The following is a 25,467-nucleotide window of genomic DNA, read 5'->3' as shown; positions in this document are numbered from 1 at the left end:
AAATGTCAAAATTACCAAATGTTTTACATCCAGTAGTCGAATATTAATAAATCAATGTGCTCTAGTGGTGTCGTTAAACAAAACAAACTTTTGACCCCCGACCCCTTGGATTCGCGCCTGCATTCGTGTTAAATATTGATCCACGTTCGGGTTGTTACAAAACAACTACAGCGTAACGCCGAGTGAAAATCGGTATATTGTTCCTGGTTACGAACGTAAACAACATGGAGAAACCAGTGCCCGGTTGACGGACTTCATAGACGTTAAATACAAGATGGTTCTTCACTCCAACGTGAATGTAGGACAGCGGGTTGAAGTTTTACAGGGTGGCAGTATTTACAGAGGAATCGTTAGATACAAAGGGTGTATTGCCACAAGGAAAGGCGACTGGGTCGGAGTAGAGTTCGATTTTCCTGGTAAGAATCATTACATTAGACCTATTCTACTTTAATTAGGCTAAAGCGATCATTTCCACATTTAGTATTTTGATTATTCACACACAGCCACACGTCATGTGCATATATACATACACAAACACATATGTGCAGGCTGGGAAAAATATATAGACGTATAGACAACACAGTGGCGTATGTAGCGTGTGTGTGTGGGGGGGGGGGGGGGGGGCGTGGGTATTAAATTTTATAAAATCATTCGGTAAGGCTTTCCTTTGGTTAGGTTCAGTGACAGTGCCAAAGGAAAGTCCTTTGAATAATATATGCATACATACATACATAGTGTGGGTCCTCCCAATAATGCCCCCACCCCACCCCACCCCACCCCCACCCCCCAACTTCAAATCAAGGCTACACCATTCAGGGCCGTAGCAAAAAATCCAGAAAAAATTATAGAAACTGAAAGAAAATTCTCTTCTTAACCGTTTAAGGAGTTTTAGACTATTAACTACTGAGTTGCCCCCCTCCCCCCCAACAAAAAATCATAGCTACGGTCCAGCCATTGACATAGCAACACCTGTATACCCACAAATCCATGACGTTTTTGACCCCAAGGCAGTTCGCCCCCAGTCAGTTCACCCCCAGTTTGACCTGTTCGCCCCATGTACCAGTTCTCCCCCAAGTCGATTCGCCCCCAACTATTTATCAGTTTGTCCCCAACTCCCAGTTATGTGTTACTTTCAAACAATTATTGTATTGTTTCTTTAGAGTCATGTTAAAGTGTGTGTGTCTGTGTGTTTCTTTTCTTAGAGGGGAGGGATTGTTGTGTTTCCACAATTTGGACGGATCATGAGTCAGTCCAGGCACCGATGATATAATCACCAGTTTAATTTAAAAAACATATACTAGTATATAGTGTTTCATAAAATTAAAAAGAGCACTTTTACACATACTGTATATGACATGGCACACCTGACTGAAATTTAATGTAAATCATACTTGCATCAAAGTTTGACGATTGTCAAACCGCACATTTAAAAATGCACATGGGATTGAGTGAAATTGCCTAAAAATAGGGTAGAGTTGCACTAGAGGAAGCTCGGCACACACAGATGGGTCCAGACCACACATTCACATCGACACAGTGGTAGCTTTATGGGGGCAAACTGGTACCTTTGTGGGGGCGAACTGGTTATGCACATGGGGGTGAACTGACATCCTATTTGGGGGCAAACTGACTGGGGACAAACTGACAGGGGGCGAAACATCTGGTACCCTATATGCACAAACACACACAGACATCTACACACAAAACACACAGAAAGAAAGAAATGTTTTATTTAATGACGCACTCAACACATTTTATTTTACGGTTATATGGCATCAGACATATGGTTAAGGACCATACAGATTTTGAGAGGAAACCCGCTGTCGCCACTATATGGGCTACTCTTCCGATTAGCAGCAAGGGATATTTTATTTGTGTTTCCCACAGGCAGGATAGCACAAACCATGGCCTTTGTTGAACCAGTTATGGATCACTGGTTGGTGCAAGTGGTGAGCACTCACTCAGGGTTTGGAGTCGGTATCTGGATTAAAAATCCCATGCCTCGACTGGGATCCGAACCCAGTACCTACCAGCCTGTAGACCAATGGCCTACCATGACGCCACCGAGGCCGGTCACAAATAACACAGAGACAGAGACAGACAGACACACTAACATAATACATGCCGAACATAATGGAAATGGAAATATCTTAACAATAAAATACAACAATCTGGTATTAGATAACTGTGATATATAGTACAGTGAAACTCCTCTAAACTGGACACACTCGTGACCAAGTAAAACATTTGGTTTTGAGAGGTATCTGGTTTAGAGAGGTTCTCTTCTGTACAGATATTTAAAACGGGGCAGTGAAAAACGTCTGGTTTAGAGGGAATTCCAGTTTATAGAGGGTCTGGTTATGAGAGGTTTCACTGTATTATATAAGGGGGTGAGTCGTAGTCCAGTGGAAAAGCACTCGCTTGATGTGCGATGGGTTTGGGATCGATTCCCATCAGTGGGTCCACTGGGCTATTTCTCACTCCAGCCAGTGCTCCACGACTGGTACATCAAAGGCTGTGGTTTGTGCTATCCTGTCTATGGGATGGTGCATATAAAAGATCCCTTGCTAATAATCAAAAAGAGTAGCCCATGAAGTGGCGACAGTGGATTTCCTCCCTCAATATATGTGTGGTCCTTAACCATATGCCCGACGCCATGTAACCGTAAAATAAAATGTGTTGAGTGTGTCGTTAAATAAACATTTCCCTCCTTCCTGTATTAGATAACTGTGATATAGGGTAGTAGAGTTAGGTTATAATAGTGCAAAATGTGATACTAACGTGCCACTTTGCATGTAGTTAGGCCATGTCATATATAGAGTAAAACTTGATATAAGCCCAACCTGGCAGTGACCACTATTGGCCAGGTGCTGGGGCATAGCTAGAGAGAAAAAACACCGAGGCAAACCCAGACCTGTAAAATAAATATCATTGTCATTGGAAAAATAAAATAAATCTGGGGAAATTCCAGACAAGGCAAGCGCCTCGTCTGCTTCATGCTGGCTACGCCATTGAGGTTACATCACAATTCAAAATTTCTGCAAATCAACTATTTTTCACTCTGTTTGTATCACATTTAAAAATGTAACATATAAAATATTAGCTCCAATGACACATTTCAGACAATATTATGACTATTTATGTGTTGTTGTTATATTATATTAATCATTATTTTTGAAAGAATATGACTATGCTGAACAACAAAAGAAATGTGTCTAATCACAAATACAGGGCTCAAAATTTGCCAAAAAATATGGTGGCTAAAAAAAATAAAAATGGTGACCCTATGCCCTTACACACACTCCTCATCAGTCTGTCTGTCTGTCCTTATATCTACCTTGCTGCAATCTGATAAAGAAAATATTGACTTAGAGGTGACTATCATATAAAAGCAAGTTATAGTTTTCTGACTTGCACAACCATTTTACTTGCAGAGCCAATACCAAAATAAATATTAACAGTGATTACCAATGGTCCTATGAGACCCCAGACAAGCAACCAGTGAGTGGACAGAACAAAAATATAAATGGCTTAACATGAATATATTTTTTGAAGGAAAAAAGAGTAAAGTTTTTTTTTTTTAACAACACCACTAGAGCACATTGATTTTTTATCTTATCATCGGCTATTGGACGTCAAATATATGGTCATTCTGACACTGGGTTTTTTAGAGGAAACCCGCTGTTGCCACATAGGCTACTCTTTTACAACAGGCAGCATGGGATCTTTTATTTGCACTTCCCACAGGCAGGATAGCACAAACCATGGCCTTTGTTGAACCATTTATGGATCACTGGTCAGTGCAAGTGGTTTACACCTACCCACTGAGCCTTGGGGAGCATTCACTCAGGGTTTGGAGTCGGTATTTTTTGAGGAATGAAAAGCAGATGTTGATGACTTTGTTTCCTAGGATGAATACTAAGCAAAACAAATACAGTGGAGATTTCCCTAATTAATCATCAAGGACATGCATATATAGGGCAGATCAAAAGTGCTTTCATGGATGGACGTGTGTTATCCATTGTGACTATTAAAGCAAATATGGCTACAAATGGAACTGTGGATTGCTTTATTCATGCAGTATACGTTACCAGAACCAATAGGAGGAGGAAATGTTTTACTTAATGACACACTCAACACATTTTATTTACAGTTATATGGCGTCGGCCAGAACCAATAGAGTTCATCCAATCACAGCTGCCTCGCTTTAAAGTTTGCAGAAGAAAACATGTTACACTCATAATCTCAACACATTTTATTTACAGTTATATGGCGTCGGCCAGAACCAATAGAGTTCATCCAATCACAGCTGCCTTGCTTTAAAGTTTGCAGAAGAAAACATGTTACACTCATAATCTCAACACATTTTATTTACAGTTATATGGCGTCGGCCAGAACCAATAGAGTTCATCCAATCACAGCTGCCTCGCTTTAAAGTTTGCAGAAGAAAACATGTTACACTCATAATCTCAACACATTTTATTTACAGTTATATGGCGTCGGCCAGAACCAATAGAGTTCATCCAATCACAGCTGCCTTGCTTTAAAGTTTGCAGAAGAAAACATGTTACATAATCTCACAATTCAGGAGACATTAATATTTTTGTGAGGGTGGGTAATGCACCTCATGTTCATATATTGGTCCAACTTGTTTGATTTAATACTAACTGTATTGATATTTGTGTGGATTCTACTGGTATCCAACTTCCATATGTATGAAGAGTCAGTGGAAACATTGGTACTCAGGTTGTTTGAATTAGACCATTCCAGCTATTCTCATTGGCTCCTAGCTTGTTCACAGAAGGAAGGAAGGAAATGTTTTGTTTAACGACACACTCAACACATTGTATTTATGGTTATATGGCTTCAGACATATGGTTAAGGACCACACAGATATTGAGAGAGGAAACCCGCTGTCGCCACTCTTTTCGATTAGCAGCAAGGGATTTTTTTATATGCACCATCCCACAGACAGGATAGTACATACTACGGCCTTTGTTACACCAGTTGTGGTGCACTGGCTGGAATGAGAAATAGCTCAATGGGTCCACCGACAGGGATCGATCCTAGACCTACCACGCATCAAGCGAACACTTTACCACTGGGCTACGTCCTGGCCCCTGAACACATAAGAGACACTTCCAAATGTCCAGATGATCATCCCCAAATTTTTTGTGGTGAAAATGACAATGAATTGTGTTGTTTTACGTCATGTGATTTTCAGGTACTTTATCAGAATGAAAAAAAGATTTTGTTATAATTAGTACCATATGATAAATAACACGAAGAGGATTATATACAGAGCATTTGTAATTAGACATGTTTCTATTGTTGATCAGTATATCTATATTTTGGGAAAATATGATGAACATATATATATATATATATATTACTTTCTTTATACGCACCATTAGATTCTTATTGTTCCTTGAAATATGAGTATAGGTTTTGGTATAATGGTTTTATGTACCTTAGAATCAGAGTTTCAATACAAATAGAACCCAATGGCAGCCATTTTTAAATTTAAAAAAACCTAGCACCAGGGGTAGGTATTATTTCTGTGTCCTGATTTTATATTGACCCCACAATGATACAGAACATCTGTGCCAAGTTTTATTGATATTTGTGTCTTGTCCACTGGGCTAATATGTAGGGTACTTGTGATTAGACACATTTCTTTTTTTTATATAACAGCAACACATAAATAGTAATTATATTGTCATTTAAGAGTTAATAGTTACATGTAATTGGTGGCCATTTTGAATTGTGATGTCACCTGGCTAATTGGGGTCGTTAGTTGTTGTAGCAGCTTCATATAGTCCAGTTTAGGAAATAGTTCTGATCATTAAAAATACTACAAAATTGTGATATGCTTTTTGAAATCTTTCTCTGATGATTACATGTTGGTTGACCTCTAGTATTTAAATAACCCATTGCTTTGAAGTTGATTGTTATACATGTATGTACATGTAGCACTAACTGATAACAACTGATAACGTGGTATAGTATAACAGCAACACAAGACAGTGCTCAGGCATAAGGGCCGTTAATTGAAAAAGTTTGTGGTCGACCTATGTTGATTTTTTTACATGGTACTTGTTAGTTGAGAGCACTCCCAAAAATTAGTAGTCACTTGATGCACACGACACATTTTATTTACTGTTATATGGCATCAGACATATGGTTAAAGACCACACAGATACTGAGTGAGGAAACCCACTGTTGCCACTTCATGGGCTACTCTTTTTCAATTAGCAGCAAGGTATCTTTTATGTGCACCATCCCACACACAGGGTAGTACATACCATGACCTTTGATCTGCCAGTTGTGGTGCACTGGCTAGAACAAGAAATAGCCCAGTGGGCCCATTCACCAACGGTGATCGATCCCAGAGACCGCCCCGTTATATGGTTAACAAGCAGATTGGAATTGATTAAGTAACTGATTAGCTGGACAATATATGGCCCTGAAAATGCCATTCAAAATGGCCAAGAAGATAGCTGAAACAGTCAGGGTAGGGGGTGTAAAAACAAAAAAGTAAAACAGGGAGTAATGAAAACCCAGCAAATGGACTATACTTTTAATGGAAATTTTGTTTGTGTTATATATATATATATTGTGATTATAATAATAAAGAATAGGATATGATAAAAATAAACCCTCTTAATTACTTATGGTGGGTATATACATGTGTATATATATATACAGGGTTGAAAAATTAATACAGGGGTGGGGAGAGGGGGGTAGGTTCGAATATGAACCAAGTGGACCTTTTTCTATTTTGCACCACCAGAAACTCCATATGTATAAACCTGTATGATTTAGTTCTGAAAGCAGACCATTTGCTTCAGCGGGGGGGGGGGGGGGGGGGGGGGGGGGGGGGGGGGTCGTCTGAACCCCCCCTAGCCTACGCCCCTGTAATATGAAAACCATAGTCACTAGCAGCTCCACTTGTAAATATATTTTACTGCAGTGGCCGTTCTCATATTCAACTAGCCCTCCAGTTATCACATTAAAATTTACCTGCATAGCCAAATTCAAAACTAGAATGTTCTTTGTTAAATAATAAGCACGTGCTGACTTCATACAGTTGCGTCAAAAGGAAACCAATAATAAATAAATGAATACAGTTAAAATTCATATAAAAACATGATATTAAGTTTTTAGCCCATACTAATTGACATAACAAAATTTGAAAAATAAATTTATCATAAATAAAAAATTTCTTTACAAATAACCATTAAATTATATACAGAATAAATCTCATTTTTAATACATGCAGGGGTGAAGTCAAAATGCTACAACAGCCAAGGTATGCAATTGTCTTGCATTGTCTCTGAAGTAAAATATAATGCTTTAATTAGTGAACCCCTGCGCATGCTGTAACCTCACCGTGGTGCAGGGTTGTAACATTCTCTTTAAGAATACAGCACAAATTGAAATTTTGAATAAAAGTCGGTATCTATCTGTGATATTTGTATTTTTGCACAGTTCTTTACACTGTTTTTATTTCAATCTTGAATCTTTATATTAATGTTGATCATCACTTTATTTGTTTGCATTACCATAGTTTGACACCCAATAGCCGATGTATTTTTCATGCTGGGGTGTCGTTAAACATTTCATTCATTCATTCATTCAATAATTAGTGAACTATAGTCTGGGAGTGGCAGTCCTCTTTGTCGTGATGCAAGAGGGATGAACTTCCCTTAAAAGATTTCCTTGGGACTGGCTGTTATAGACGAGGCACTGAAGTACTTTTTCCATGGAATAATTCGCTATTTTGCCAAATGCTCATTCAACTATACGACCCTGATCATGTATTACGGTTTTTATATGAATTTTATCTTTATTCGTTATGAAGCTACATGCATGCCAATTCATCAGTTCCCCTTTTGATGAAAATTAATAGACAATAGTTTCAAAATTAATATTTTCTGCCTCAGTAAAATGTAATAATGTGTAGGTGTGGATGAATGTGGGTGTTGGTGCACACACACATACATGTGTGTTTAATTTGTATATTGTAAAATGCTACATAAGTAGGCTACTAATAACACAAATAAAAAAAATAAAAATCATATCAAATATTTTAGAAAAATATACAATGTACGTATCATATTACAAAGCAAAACAGAGTACTTATTATTTATTACAGTAATCTTTGGATGGTTATGTCATCATGTAAGTCTTGGTGTCATCTGATCTGTTCTTGTTTCATGTTCTATGTCTTCTGTTGCCAGACCTGTATTTCGCACCAGCACAGACGCGGTGTGTTTTGTCACATTCGATTCAGTTTCAGTGCGTTTCTTTTTGGAACTGGCACCATACTCACAGACCCTAAAATCGATGACGTAGCCCAGTGGTGCGTGGTCAGTATAGGATCGATCCCCATCGGTGGACCCATTGGGCTATTTCTCACTCCAGCCAGTGCACCATGTCTGGTATATCAGCGGCCGTGGTATGTGTTATCCTGTATGTGGATAGTGCATATAAAAGATCCCTTGCTGCTGATCGAAAAGAGTAGCCCATGAAGTGGCGACAGCAGGTTTCCTCTCTCAATATATGTGTGGTCCTTAACCATATGTCCGACACCATATAACCATAAATAAAATGTGTTGAGTGCGTTGTTAAATAAAACATTTTCCTTCTTTCCTTAACTAAACACTCTTAAGCCCAATTTTGTTAGAGCCATCTTGAAATTTTGCATTTTGGCTGTTTCAACCAATTATTATTACCAGGGCAGTCTGAGGTCATATCAAACTGGACCCATCTGTGTGTGCCGAGCTTCCTCTAGTGCAACTCTACCCTATTTTCCTTCTTTCCTTAACTAAACACTCTTAAGCCCAATTTTGTTAGAGCCATCTTGAAATTTTGCATTTTGGCTGTTTCAACCAATTGTTATTACCAGGGCAGTGTGGGGTCATATCAAACTGGAGCCAGTTTGGCAAGTACTCATTGTATGAACCTAAGACCACTGTGTTCAGGAAAGGCCACAGTTGTACATGTCTCTTTATGTCATCTGTACATCATTATATTTACAACAGACATTTTTGAACAAAGAGTACCGGTGAGGTACATGATATGCCCATCAGGAGTTTGATGGAAAACCATTTCTATATTAATGAATATGTTACGGGTATGATTCAATTCTAATTATGTGAAATATTTGCAATGGGATGGATGAACAGTTTGTTTTAGACCAACCACCATCCCAAGTTGTTCCTGCATGTGGTTTGATGGTAGTACTAAACCAAATAACTTCTGGCTGGGACAAAGTTCGAGGTGCACCGAACTTTTGATAGAGAAGTGAACACCACAAGTCCTGTGATTGGTTATAAATGTGAGTGTGTTGGTTGTAAAAAATAATAGTTTCATAGACGCTACCCGTTATCTCAGAAACGAGCAGCTTGACCCCAATATTTTCTGATTCACTTTAAGTGTGAGGGGTGGTAGTATTTATATCTGTGGCGTTTATGTCGGTTGATACGTTGCAGGTAGGAGTTTTAGCCACATATGTTACTATTGTCGTCTATGGGATTTGATTTGGTAGTATACACCCTGATGGTCCTGTATGCATCTGTATGGAAGATATGATCTGGACAAGGATTTACTGTTATGTGTAGTAGACCGTGAAAAGTAGGTCACAGTGACTTATAGTAACAGTATGTGACGGACAGCCATCACAAGTTGTTCCTACAGGTGAAGTTTGATGGTCCTGTATGCAAGATATGGTCTGAATAAGGATTTACTGTTATGTGCAGTAGACCATGAAAAGTAGGTCACAGTGACCTAGTAATAGTAAGCGATACACCACTATCCCAAGTTGTTCCTATGTATGAGGTTTGATGGTCCAGAATTCAGAGAAGAAAACGTTAACAGACATACAGGCGGACGGACGGACAACAACAGTATATACCATAATACAATAGATAGGCATATTAAAAGGTGCAGAAGAGCAACATATTATACATTAAAAAGGAATTTTTGTCAAAATAATACATGTTATACAAGTTACTAAAAATATACATACAGTTAACAATCTTTCCACATACATGTATAATATAAAAAAGTGTTATCACACTGTTCTAAATGTGTGAAAAAACTGTCAGGAATTACTGTGAACTGCCTGTATGTGTTAAATAACAGAAAATAACATAACATACATGTACATGTATCTGTATGCTTGTCGTTTTAATGAACACAGTTATTTTGTTCAGGAAAGGACAAATATTTTACAGAATTGTACTGTCTTTTTTAAAACAGTATTTTTTATCAGTTTTTGCTTGCTTATTGTCCTATAATGTAAACTAATGTGATCTTGGAATGAATGCATTTTATAAAATTTAATGTGACTGGAATTCACCTTCTGCTTATAAATTGCACACTCAAAATTTCTGCATCTTGTTTAGAATTGAGCATTTTTACCAAATACTTTTTGAACAATTGTGAAAATGTTAATAAATAAAGCTGAATAGCCCATATAGGTATTAATTTAATTTAAATATGAGATTGTGGAGGCTGTTGTAAAACATCTGTTCAGGAAAGGACATTCTGTAATAAACCTCTTAAAGGGACATTCCTGAGTTTGCTGCAATTTTTAAGATGTTGTCGAGTAACAGAGACTTTTTAACGATTGTATTTACATATCAAATATATTTTTATGTGTAAAATATTAGTGGCTGTATAATGAACGTGTTTCTGATTGTTCTAATATTTGTATTAGGTTAAATTTCAATTTTATTTCCTAACAAAATATTTTTTCGTACATACGAAATTATTTGAAGACAAAATCCAGTTTGGGCTTCTTACAAATATTGAGATGACCAGAAACACATTGAATATGCAGACACTGATATTATATATATTTATATATATTTATTATGTAAGTTTAATCGTAGAAACATTTTATTAGTCGGAAACATCTTACAATGCAGCAAACTCAGGAATGTCCCTATATCATTTATGCATGCTCAGAATTATCGGTCTATAATTCCCATTACATTCATCTTTCTCATCATCTATCATTTTCATTATCTAAATAAAAATAAAATTTCCACAAACATAATTTGACATAAAAATTTAAAATCTGAGATAATATATTATCCCTTGTGCCAGTGCGTTAATATCTATGTATGTAACAGTCAACCTCAACATACATACAATATATAGATATTCATACATCAATACATACATACATACAACATACATACATACATACATACATACATACAATATATAGATATTCATACATCAATACATACATACACACATCAATACATCAATACATACATACATACATACATACATCCATCAATACATACATACATACATACATACATACATACATGTATGTATGTATGTATGTAATAGTCAACCTCGACATACATACAATATATAGATATTCATACATCAATACATACTAGCCAGTGCCAGGTCTGCCCACTGTTTCATGCACGTAAGCGGGATCGACCGCGTAGATTGTAGGCCCCATGCATATGGTTGAGTTAAAGAAACTTCCTTTTTATGGAAGCGTCGATAGCTCAGAGCGTATCGTGGTTAGTCTTGCAATTTGCGGGCGAATCGGTGCCACAGGTTCGAGTCCCAGCAACGGCATGGGACAATTTTTGAGGCCAGAAAGGATTTAATTATCCCCTGCGCCAGTGCGTTAATATCTATGTATGTAATAGTCAACCTCGACATACATACAATATATAGATATTCATACATCAATACATACTAGCCAGTGCCAGGTCTGCCCACTGTTTCATGCACGTAAGCGGGATCGACCGCGTAGATTGTAGGCCCCATGCATATGGTTGAGTTAAAGAAACTTCCTTTTTATGGAAGCGTCGATAGCTCAGAGCGTATCGTGGTTAGTCTTGCAATTTGCAGGCGAATCGGTGCCACAGGTTCGAGTCCCAGCAACGGCATGGGACAATTTTTGAGGCCAGAAAGGATTTAATTATCCCCTGCGCCAGTGCGTTAATATCTATGTATGTAATAGTCAACCTCGACATACATACAATATATAGATATTCATACATCAATACATACATACATCAATACATACATACATACATACATACATACATACATACATACAATATATAGATATTCATCCATTCGTTAGATGAAAACTTTGAAATAATTCCAATTGAACAACCCCCGATACTTGGTTCAAAAGACGAAACAGACCTCTTGAGACTTGAACGAGAGGCCTTCTGGATTTGTACATTACAGACAAAACAGCCGTTTGGAATCAACGTTGAATCTGGTAAAGCTGTAAAAAGAGATAAAATAATTTTTCCAATAATTTACAGTCGACGTAGCGTTGATATTGGTAAACTTATGAAGGAGGAGTTTTTTTAAATCTGCAAACTGTTATGAAAAACCCTATTACAGCAGATCCGGTTATTGCATATAGAAAAAATCCAAGTCTCAAGGATATCTTAGTCTCCACCCGACTACACGCCGCCTAAGCCTGCGTCTAAGCCTCTAAAGCCGGTCCATTTTTCAGTGGTTGGTTTGTTGTTATCCCTTTCCTAACAAATTTTTTAAAAAACAAATACATTGTATCCGGCTGTAAACAAAACATAGTACTAGCCAAATAAATTTAAAACAAGACTGACCGAAAAACAGTTATATTTTGTATATCACAACGGTCAATTTAAAATCAATTTCGAATCTCTGGGGCAAAATTAGAAAATAAAAATGTTTTAGTTTTTAAAAAATTCCTGAGCCAGTGCGTTCATTCATTCTTAAATACATACATACATACATCAATACATACATACATCAATACATACATACATACATACATCAATACATACATACATACATACAATATATAGATATTCATACATCAATACATACATACATACATCAATACATACATACATACATACATCAATACATACATACATACATCAATACATACATCAATACATACATACATACATACATCCATACATCAATACATACATACATACATACATACATACACATACATACATCAATACATACATACATACATACATACATACATACATACATACATCAATACATACATCAATACATACATCAATACATACATACATACATACATACATACAACAGAGAAATTCAAAATATAAAAATACATATATAGCCAGTGCCAGGTCTGTCCACATCTGCATGTAAGTCAAACGTTGCCAAGCCATGGGGCCTCAGAACCGCGTGGTTGTTGGACCGGTACGAATATGGTCGACTAACGATCGTTCTATTTTTGTAGAACGTAGTTGGTCTGATTGGTGCGTTCCGGCCCAACAATTGCAGGCGATTGGGTGCCACAGGTTCGGGTCTCGGTAACGGCATGAGGAAATTTGTGAAGGCAATAAAGGATTTTAATATCCCCTGTGCCAGTGCGTCATTGAATATGTATGTTTACGTCAAAACCCGACATACATACAATAGAGATATTCAAAATATAAAAATACATATATATACTCTTCAAAAGAAGAAACGCAAAACCACATTGTCGTAACATTTGGAGAATTGATTTAATTATTGAATGGTGAGTCCGATAATTACCAAATGTTGCAGGATTGTTCACAATTCACTCTAGTCCATTGTGAGGACACACCACCAAGGTCAAGGTCATCTGGAGTCAATACCGGGTGTGGCCTCCGCGTGTGTTGACAACTGCCTGGCACCGCCTGCCCATTGAAGCAACCAGAGTACGGATGACGTCCCGGGGGATGGTGGCCCACTCGGCCTGCAAGGCTGCTGCCAGCTCGGGCAGGGTCTGGGGCTGTGGTTGTCGCTGTCGGAGGCGTTGGTCCAACTCGTCCCATAGATGCTCAATTGGGTTCAAATCCGGTGATATCGATGGCCAAGGAAGGACATTAATGTTGTTGTTCTGTAGGAAAGCCGTTGTGAGACGTGCTGTGTGAGGCCTGGCGTTGTCATGTTGGAACACTGCGTTGGCGTTGGCCATAACTGGAACGATGTGTGGCCGGAGGATCTGGTCAATGTAGCCCTGTGCATTCAGGTTGCCCTGCACGTGGACCAGGTCAGTTCTGCCAGTGTGTGAGATGGCTGCCCACACCATGACACTACCCCCGCCGAATCTGTCCACTTCCTGCACGCAGTTTGCCGCATAACGTTCACCACGACGCCTATACACGCGACATCTTCCATCATGACGTCGGAGCAGAAATCGGGACTCGTCACTGAACCACACCTGTCTCCATCGCAGTTGAGGCCATTGTCGATGAATCTGGCACCACTGCAGTCGGAGTCGACGGTGTTGTGGTGTTAAGATGACACCTCGAACTGGACGTCTGGCACGAATTCCTACCTCACGTAGGCGGTTCCGTACGGTCTGGTCGGATATCCTGCGCAAACCTGGTATTGCTGCGGCTGTGGAGGTGGCAGTAGTCAATCGTTCCCGAAGGTGGCGTACCCGGATGTAGCGGTCCTGCCCGGGGGTAGTGACCCGTGGTCGACCGGATCTAGGGAGGTCACGAGTTGATCCATGTTGCTGGTAACGGTCCCACAGTCTGGAGATGGTGCTTGGGGACACATGGAATGCCCTGGCAACGGCCGTTCTGGATTCGCCTGCGTCTAGTCGGCCGATGGCATTGTTTCTCTGCGGTTCACTGAGACGTGGCATGTCCTGGATTGTCAACTGTCGGCCAGATACAGAGGCCAGGCAAAGGAACACCCTGCACTTTTATACTGTCGGTGTTCATGTTGCACGTGCAGACAACGCACGTGCAGTGGTTACATGGTTTGCACGTGGCTGCGTTTTTGCGAATATTCACATTTTGGAACTTTATTGTACAGTAGCTGCGTTTTATCGAATGTAACCGCGGGAATGTGTTTGGAACATGCAATGACCTTATATTCACAAAGCATGAACCGGTAGGAAACATAAAATCGGAGTTATAACCCATTTGTACCCTTTTGCGTTTCTTTTTTTGAAGAGTATATATATTAATTGCTTTATTTTGCTTGAGGTTTTTTTCTGTTTATTTCCAAACAAGCTGATTTTTTAAAATATTATTTAAATACAGAATTACAGAAGTTTTTAAAAATATAAATGTTTCTATTTCAAATTTCCTTTGTTAAATATTTATACGACTAATGGCCTAATCTTTGGTCTTGAATTTCCATACTATAAATATTTAATGTTAATCATTGTTAGCCAGTTTACAAGTTTTCTATTTTCATTATTTATCATACCAAATTTAATTATTTGTTTTTCTAACTCAAGTATTTTGCTAAAATCAGTGCAATGTTGTCCCAACATTGAGTTCACCCCTTCAAGATGAAGTAAATTTGGCACAAATGCTTAAATGCGGAGATTTATTTTTTACAATTTAGATAAAAACTTCGTAATTTCACATATAAATCCATACATTTTCCAAAGCAGAAAATATTCATATTCATTAGGATTATGTATTGTGTTCTAGATACTTACGTGATTGGTTAAATTCCTGAAGTTAACAAAAATGGTTGGCAGCTGAAGGTGAAGGTCAGCTTTTCCTTACACTGTCACAAGGTGGGGCGAGATAGACTCGAATCAACCATTTGCCAACATTGTGGCAATGTTAGGTCAGTGACGGCGATAGTGCCGACCATGGTGATGTTGAGCCAACAGAGTTGGGCCATCTGGTCTATATATATACATGTATATGAATATTGTCTGTGTATTTTCAGTGGGAGATAACTGTGGTATGGCACAAGTTCTGACTGTATATATGAATATTGTCTGTGTATTTTCAGTAGGAGAAAGATCTGTGGTATGGTACAAGGTGTGACATATATATATATATATATATATATATATATATATATATATATATATATATATATATATATATTCTGTGTATAGTGGGAGATAACTGTATATTACGAAGTCTCACTGTGTATTTTTTTCAGTGGGAGATAACTGTGGTATGGTACGAGGTCGCTCCTATTTCCAATGCAGAGATAACCATGGCAAGTTTGTTCGATCAAACAAAATACGTTTTATTCCAAGCGGGAGATGGTGAGACATAATTTTACTAAAATCTACAGTATTTCCTTTTTCTCTCTTTTCTTTTTTGTTTGTTTTGTCTTTTTAACTAATTTTAATTAATTTTTAAAAATTTATCTGCCATTGAATTTGGTTATTTTTCTTTCGAATTCCACTGGAATAATTAATAAACATTTTTGATCTTGCAACCACTGTTTCTATTGGCCGATTGTGATGACCGATTAAAGCAAGTCATAAACTTACACCAACAGATTACGACTTTTCACATCACGCATAGCTATATTACAAATTCACTGATTTGACCTCTAGGCCATGGTACATGCAATGTAGCTGAAATAACAGTAATAATAGCTTTTCCCCTTAATTTTTATGGTCTGCAGGATAAGGATAATAACTAGTTAATGACATAGGATATCTGCTTTATCCTGTTCAGGATGAATGCGAATTTCCCATTATTATATCCACATGGTTCAACATAACCAGGTTAATAATAATCATACGAAGCACACGTGTAATAACATAATAATGTCATGACATAATTTTGGAAAGCGACGTCATAACATGACGTGGTTTTCACAGTACTGGACATGTGAAATATAACGCCATTTTGTCCTCTTCTTCTAGTTTTGGTGGAAACATTTTGAGATGGCCCTTGTTATTCATAAAAAAAAGTTACAATAATAATATGGATAATAAAGAAATTATTACACTCGCGTGTGTGTCATACTGATTTTACGAAAATCATGTCAGGATTTATGTATTACCCTCGCTCTCGCTCGGGCAATACAAAAATTCCGACACTTGTTTCATAAAATTAGTATGACACACAAGCTTGTATAATAATCTCTATTTCTTACCATCACAGAATAATTTTTAAAGCCAATATCCTACATTATTAACTAGTTACATTCTATATATATATATTTATCATATAATATCCTACATTATTAGCTAGTTACATTCTATATATATATATATTTATCATATAATATCCTACATTATTAACTAGTTACATTCTATATATATATATTTATCCTACATTATTAACTAGTTACATTCTATATATATATATATCATATAATATCCTACATTATTAACTAGTTACATTCTATATATATATATATTTATCATATAATATCCTACATTATTAACTAGTTACATTCTATATATATATATATTTATCATATAATATCCTACATTATTAACTAGTTACATTCTATATATATATATTTATCATATAATATCCTACATTATTAACTAGTTACATTCTATATATATATATATATTATCATATAATATCCTACATTATTAACTAGTTACATTCTATATATATATATTTATCATATAATATCTTACATTATTAACTAGTTACATTCTATATATATATATTTATCATATAATATCCTACATTTTCAGTGCAATCAAAGTATGTGATATTTTTCAGATCACATATTTTAAGAATTTGATAACTTTGCAAATTAGATGTAAATTAGTCGAGGTCTCGGCACTAGGTTTATTGACATTTAAGCAAACGTACTTGGGTGACACTCCATGATTTACGTATGCATACATAGTCATCGAATAAAAACATTTCAATGGCAATTTGACACTGAAAGCTGTCCAGAGTTCAGAAAACAAAAAAACATTAGGCATAACTTTATTTTAATGTAAGGACATCCAAAATGATGTCATTCGAGTTTGACGTCCATTCAAAAATACACCGTGCCACATATTCTAATGTCATTTGAATGTCTAGTAATGGCGGACTGGAATTAAAGTTGCGTGTACAGTTTATAAAAACATGTTGTATTAAGCTTGAGCTTATATGATAAAGAGATGTATGTAATTATAGTTTTGTATGTGGTGTTTAAATATGTTCTATGGATCACTGATCTGAAATAAAAATCTATTATTATAATAATAATTATTATTATTAATAAAAAGTGGGTGGTAGTGGTAAAGCACTTGCCAGAAACCCAATCAGTCTGGGATCGATCCCCATCGGTGAACCCATTGGGCTATTTCTCGTTCCAGCCAATGCACCATGATTAGTATATCAAAAGCCATGGTATGTGCTATCCTGTCTGTGGGATGGTGCATATAAAAGATCATTACTACTAATGGAAAAATATAGCGGGTTTCCTCTCTAAGACTATATGTCAAAATTAACAAATGTTTGACATCCAATAGCCGATGATTAATAAATCAGTGTGCTCTAGTGGTGTTGTTAAACAAAACAAAATTTAATTACTAACATTCATTTCAATTTCATTTCAACTTAATTATTTTCGTACTTAAGTTACATCCAATTAAGGTTCAAGCATGCTGTCCTGGGCACACCTCAGCTATCTGGGCTGTCTGACCAGGACAGTGGGTTAGTTATTAGTTAGTTAGTGGTTAGTGAGAGAGAAAGAAGGTGTAGTGACCTTACACCTACCCATTGAGCCCATTCAGAACTCGCTTTGGGTTGGAGTCAGTACCGGGCTGCGAACCCTGTACCTACCAGCCTGTAGTCCGATGGCTACCGAGGCTTGACCTTTTCGTGTTATTAAACAAAACAAACTTTACTTTATTAATAAAAACACAAATAAGATTTTATTTTATTTTGAATTAATTTTTTTTTTCCATTTTGTGTACCCAAATACTGGGAAAGTTGATTATCCGAATTAGTGATATGATTGTAATATTACTTGATTGCAAAAATGATGTGAATTTTTTTATTAATTTCTTTTTCTTTCTTTTTTCTTCAGTTTATTCAACCGATACTTCAGGGTACTTGACGATGAGCCTGTGGATGAAACACTGTTTAAAACACCTCGTAAGTACAGCAAAACCTCTCAAAACCAGACCCTCAATAATCCGGAACTCCCTCAAAACCAGTTGTTTTCCACAGTCACTTTATAAATATCAGTACAAATAAAACCTTTTAAAACCGGACCCTCAATAATCAGGAACTCCCGAAGTGCCTCACATGAGGGCTCGAAGCACCCAAGTTGCTTATGGGAGTGGGGGGGGGGGGCATATTGAAAGAAAAAGCCACCGGTAGGGGGATCAACTGATACCCCTGACCCCCCATTGGCTACGGCCCTGTGTTCCATTTATTACTAATCTCTTTAGTTTTGTTTTGTTTATTTTAATATTATTAATTTCTTTTCATACATAACCTGACCTCACTAAGTGTATTTCTGTCTGTGCAGTGTGCGATTTTGAGGAGAGTCCGGGAGCCTGAGGCTTGCAAAAATCATATAGGACTCTCTAGCTTGTCTAGGATACGAGCCCGCATGACTCATAAAAATATTTGTACAAATTACATTTATTCTTCAAAATAACACAGTCATGCAATTAACATATATGTATATCTCAAAATCCTGGGAAACCACAGTCTTGAATAGTGATCTTTTCCATGGTTTCATACAAAACATTTAGTGTATCTTCTGTTCTACTGGACACGCACGGCAGGGCTCACTGAGTTGGTGGATTTGCAAATGGAGACCTTATGACATTTAAAAAAAAAATTAAAAGAAGAAGTTTGTTTTGTTTAACGACACCACTAGAGCACAATGATTAATTAATCATCAGTATTGGTTGCCCAACATTTTATAATTATGACTCATCAGAGGAAACCCGCTATATGTTTCTGTTTGTAGCAAGGGATCTTGTATATGCACCTAGTGTTTTCCCTAGATTGTTTTAGCATGGTGCAGCACCATACCTCAAGTCTAGCACCATCTTGCCTTTATAAAACACCCAAAGAGGTGTTATTAATTAATAAAATATGCCTTTTATATCTTTTGCCATTCATTTATTAAAGCAAACACATAAATTACATTAATGTTTATTTTAATTAATTTTTTTGGTGTATTTTTAATCAAAAATAAGTGCCCCGAAAATGGTGAAAATGCCCCAAAAGTGTTTGGTCTACCATGCCTTGCCTAATTTCTAGGGAAATCACTATGCACCATCCCACAGACATGATAGCACATACCACAGCCTTTGATATATACCAGTCATGGTGCACTGGCTGGAATGAGAGAGATAGCCCAATAGGTCCATCGTCGGGGATTGATCCAAGACTGACTGAGCATCAATCGAGTACTTTACTACTGGGCTATGTCCAGGTCTTCAGGACCGGGGCAAATAGGTAGAGAGGTCGAGTTAAGTATTTTTGAAAATAATTTACTCTAAAAGATTTCTTTATTTTGTTTCCTCCTAGGACCTGCAGTAAAGAATGGTCCCTATGACCCAGTGGAGTTGTCACCCGAGCGGTACAGTCGAGTGCGTAGTTCATTGGACTTCAACATAGGTAAGTCGTCGAGGAACAGTTCATGACCTGCCTAAACTCATGGGGTATATTTCATTTCTGTTCCAGCTTAGACCAAGAGAGAAAGGAGGGAAAGGAATATTTTGTTTAATGACACCTCATGCAGTACCTATAAAGTGGGGGTAATTTGGTGATCCAGTGATTTTAAACATAGTTGAGAGAGAGACAGATAGAGAGAGAGGGAGGGATAATTTGGTGATTCAGTGATTTTAAACATGGTTGAGAGAGAGAGAGAGAGAGAGAGAGAGAGAGAGAGAGAGAGAGAGAGACAGAGAGAGACAGAGACATGTAGATGAAGAGATATAGAGAGAGGGAAGTGGAGAGGGAGAGAGAGAGAGAGAGAGAGAGAAAGTGAGAGAGAGAGAGAGAAAAAGATAGATACATGTAGATGTAGAGATATAGAGAGATGGAAGTGGAGAGGGGGAGTGGGATAGGCAGAGAGAGGAGGGGAGGGAGGGAGATAGATAGAGGCAGAGAGAGAGAGAGAGAAAAAGAGAGATACATGTAGATGCAGAGAGATAGAGAGAGGGAAGTGGAGAGAGAGAGAGAGAGGCAGAGAGAGAGAGCCAGAGAGAGGGGATAAGAAAGACAGAGAGAGTGAAAGAGAGGGATCACTGCTATCATGCATAGATGTATAAGCTCTTTGCTCAAATACCCATGCCAAAATTCATTAAGTGATCTTTTACATATATGTGTCAACTTTCCCAGAGACAGGATAACACATACACCAGTCCTGTGGCACTGGTTGGGATTGGAAAACCACACAGTGGGTCTGCTAATGAGGTTTGATCCTATGACCCAAGGATGTCAGGTGACTGAGCTAAATTCCACCCATAATAATAACAAGCATTCTGAGAGTACTGCTAAAGCAAAACTTGTCACCTATACCGGGCCCAACACATTTTTGTATCTTCCAAGTTCAAGAACCATAACTCATAACTCTCCCAAAAGTCCAGAAAACAAATTCCCATACCTTCTAAGTTCAAGAGCCATAACTCTGTCAGACATGGCCAAATCTCCATGAAAGTCAAACTGGATCTGTAACAGTACTTGATAAAAGAAAGAAAGAAATGTTTTATTTAACGACGCACTCAACACATTTTATTTATGGTTATATGGCATCAGACATATGGTTAAGGACCATACAGATTTTGAGGAAACCTGCTGTCGCCACTATATGGGCTACTTTTTCCGATTAGCAGCAAGGGATCTTTTATTTGCGCTTCCCACAGGCAGGATAGCACAAACCATGGCCTTTGTTGAACCAGTTATTGATCACTGGTCGGTGTAAGTGGTTTACACCTACCCATTGAGCCTTGCGGAGCACTCACTCAGGGTTTGGAGTCAATATCTGGATTAAAAATCCTATGCCTCAACTGGGATCCAAACCCAGTACCTACCAGCCTGTAGACCGATGGCCTAACCATGATGCCACCGAGGCTGGTCAGTACTTGATAAAGCTATGCACAGCTAAATATGTTGAGGAATTGTGGACAAATAGATGGAGGCGAAACCTATAGCCCCCTCCAGTTAGACTAGCAGTGAACTATTAATGACATGGGTGCAGAAATGGAAAGTATTTCACTAGCCAGAGGCAGATATGGGGCAACCCCCCCCCCCCCTAAATTTTGTGATAGTTATAATTTTATTATATATTAATTTTCCTCTTTTTTTTACAATCCCCCGCCAAACCTCCCCCAAAGTTTCCTTAGCATTCCACCTCATGTCGCTAAATGGATTTTCTGGATCTGCTACCGCTAGCCCACCAGACTAGAACCAACTAAAATTGACCAGCCCGCCAGAATTTCTACTAGTCCACCAGCCTTAAGAAGTATATGTTATTGTTTTTATAATATTACACTGTCTTAACTTTAAATGACTGGCTATTTTCGGAATGTTGCCCCCACGTCGTCTGCAGTGGACCTCTTTCACATAGCACCGCATGTGCTTGTAGCAGAGCAACTCTTGGATGCTAACCTTTAACTCACATGAGATCTTGCAAAAACAGCCCTGTTTACAAACTGCAGGGAGGGGGGGGGGGGGTCATGGACAATGGGAGACCATGCAATAGGAATGTGAATTAGCTTTATTATTAATTATTCTTATAAATCAGTAGGAACCCGAAAATTCTGTCAACATCCAACAAATACTGGAGACATTTGTGCATTATTGCTTGTCACGAAATAAAAAATATTTTGTTGTTAACACCCGAGAAACCATCGTTTTGGATTTTAGCCTGAGTACTCTGACTGTAAGAGAGCTAGACAGACATTTGAAAGGATATACACTCTCTTTACATTCGGAGACCAAGCTATGTAATTTTCTTTCAATCGCTGCCCACCAAAGAGTAGTCAAAGATTCCCGCTCTAACACCACAACAATCCTATGTTTGATGTCAAATACATTTACATCGATCATTTTTGAGTTCCCCAATTAAAAAAATCCAGATATTAATCACTATAAATACACACGCTACAGAAGGAAACCCAACAGCACCCACATTCAGCTAAGCTTCGGGAAACTTCACAGAACTATGACTTAAATTTAACTCTTATTACTGTGATTACATATCAGGTCTGGCCTGCCTACTGTGTCCAGCAGTCACAGAACTATGACTTAAGTTTAACTCTTAATTCTTTCATTACAGATCAGCTGTGGCCTGCCTACAGTGTCCAGCAATCGCAGAACTATGACTTAAGTTTAACTCTTAATTCTTTCATTACAGATCAGGTGTGGCCTGCCTACAGTGTCCAGCAATCGCAGAACTATGACTTAAGTTTTAACTCTTAATTCTTTCATTACAGATCAGGTGTGGCCTGCCTACAGTGTCCAGCAATCGCAGAACTATGACTTAAGTTTAACTCTTAATTCTTTCATTACAGATCAGGTCTGGCCTGCCTACTGTGTCCAGCAGTCACAGAACTATCCCTTGAGGCACAGCGTTGGGAATCGTCTTCCGGCCGCCACCATGCTCCGACCCCAGACGGCCAGAAACCCATTCCAGTACACCAGCCGCCCCATCCACACTGAATACAGAGTGGACGAGGATTTCATAGCGAGTCCGTCGATCCCCAAGACACACATGCCGTATCTGGCGCTGAGAAAACAGGTGCGGAGAGGCTGGGACGATTCTCATTACGTACGGGAAATGTCCGTGGGAACCGGGAGAGAGAAGATGAAATTCTCGCAGTGGAACGATGTGTCTGGTTGATCGTACTCCAGTAGATTCAGTAGAGCTTTCTTTGTACAGGAATTCTCTTAATGTGTCAGTATTAACGAGATCGTGAAGATCAAATTTTCTGGCTGATTAAAAAAAATATTTCATTTCATTTACATGTAGCTCATGGTAGACTTCAAGCACCTATGTTCTGTTAGAAATGCTAGGTGGGAGAAGATGAACAGTTTGCTTTTACAGTTAAATGATCTGACTTGGTGTACTGTTGTAGTTCATAGATTGCACTGGACAGTGGGGACGTCAGACAATTCTACCATGCTAAACAATACTAAATTGGATGTAACTGAAAGCATTTCTCTTGTGTTAAAGATACTGGATAGTGCTTGGCTTAGGACGTGAGACAATTCTACCATGTTAAATAATATTAAATTAGATGTAACTGAAAGCATTTCTCTTGTGTTAAAGATACTGGATAGTGCTTGGCTTAGGACATGAGACAATTCTACCATGTTAAATAATATTAAATTAGATGTAACTGAAAGCATTTCTCTTGTGTTAAAGATACTGGATAGTGCTTGGCTTAGGACGTGAGACAATTCTACCATGTTAAATAATATTAAATTAGATGTAACTGAAAGCATTTCTCTTGTGTTAAAGATACTGGATAGTGCTTGGCTTAGGACATGAGACAATTCTACCATGTTAAATAATATTAAATTAGATGTAACTGAAAGCATTTCTCTTGTGTTAAAGATACTGGGCAGTGCTTGGCTTAGGACGTGAGACAATTCTACCATGTTAAATAATATTAAATTGAAGTAACAGAAAGCATTTCTCTTGTGTTAAAGATACTGGATAGTGCTTGGCTTAGGACGTGAGACAATTCTACCATGTTAAATAATATTAAATTGAAGTAACAGAAAGCATTTCTCTTTTGTTAAAGATACTGGACAGTGCTTGGCTTAGGACATGAGACAATTCTACCATGCTAAATAATATTTCACCAGCTAGGGCTAACAAATTGACTGCTTTTAGCTATTTCGAGCCCTGTATCACCTATCTATCTCAACACCCTTCACCAGTGCACTCTGTGCACCCTGCTGATGGGGAATGGCAGGTGTGTGGCACAGATGGCCACAAGAGACAAGCACATGTTGTGGTTGGACAGAATGAATGGGATGTGGAGGTGGACAGTGAAAGTAGTTGAAAGATAGGAAAAACTGCCAGATCAGGAAAATATAAGATAGAACGAAGAGAACAGAAACAAAAAGGGGTAGTGGGATTTTTTTTTAAAAGAAAAAAGAATAGAAAATATTAACTGAAAACACTTTTAACAGTATGGGAAATCTGACTGTTTTACATGTAGCTGTTCAATGCGATTTTAGGAATTCAACTTTTGGAATGTCTTACTTTTCGTCTAGCTGTTAAGATTTTGAACACATCACCTATCATTTCATTTCAACTTATTTTCGTGCTTATGTCCAATTAAGTTTCAAGCATGCTGTCCTGGGCACACCTCAGCTATCTGGGCTGTCTGTCCAGGACAGTGGGTTAGTTGTTAGGTGGTTAGTGGTTAGTGAGAGAGAAGAGGGTGTAGTGGTCTTACACCTACCCAATGAGTCGTTAATACTCACTTTGTGTTGGAGCTGGTACCGGGCTGCGAACCCTATACCTACCAGCTTTTCTCCGATGGCTTAACCAATGACACCACTGAGACCGGTTTTCACCTATCATGATTTGGAATTTTAAAATATTCATCAATCACAATTTCTAAGTCTTCACATATTAACATATTTATCACATATCACCAGTCAATTTTTTTTTTAAATCATCACATATTGGATTTTTTATTGGGCATTTTAGCCCATCACTCATCACGATTTTAAAAACTTTATAAAACATTTAAATATTCATCTATTAGAATATCTAAGCTATAATCTATTCCCT

The 25,467-nt window shown here is 37.8% G+C and overlaps 1 protein-coding gene across 1 annotated transcript; it reads left to right on the top strand.

The window, feature by feature from the left end:
* The first annotated feature begins 223 nt into the window (after positions 1 to 223).
* Positions 224 to 25,093, top strand: LOC121373387. The gene is made up of 5 exons (XM_041500019.1): positions 224 to 416; positions 15,928 to 16,036; positions 18,775 to 18,842; positions 20,238 to 20,327; positions 23,228 to 25,093. The coding sequence occupies exons 1-5, from the start codon at positions 275 to 277 to the stop codon at positions 23,554 to 23,556; spliced, it is 738 nt and encodes a 245-aa protein (XP_041355953.1). The 5' UTR covers positions 224 to 274; the 3' UTR covers positions 23,557 to 25,093.
* The last annotated feature ends 374 nt before the right edge of the window (positions 25,094 to 25,467 follow it).

Source organism: Gigantopelta aegis, chromosome 1, assembly GCF_016097555.1.
Source record: "Gigantopelta aegis isolate Gae_Host chromosome 1, Gae_host_genome, whole genome shotgun sequence".
NCBI classification, from domain to species: Eukaryota; Metazoa; Mollusca; class Gastropoda; order Neomphalida; family Peltospiridae; genus Gigantopelta; species Gigantopelta aegis.
This window is presented reverse-complemented; position numbering and strand designations above follow the sequence as displayed.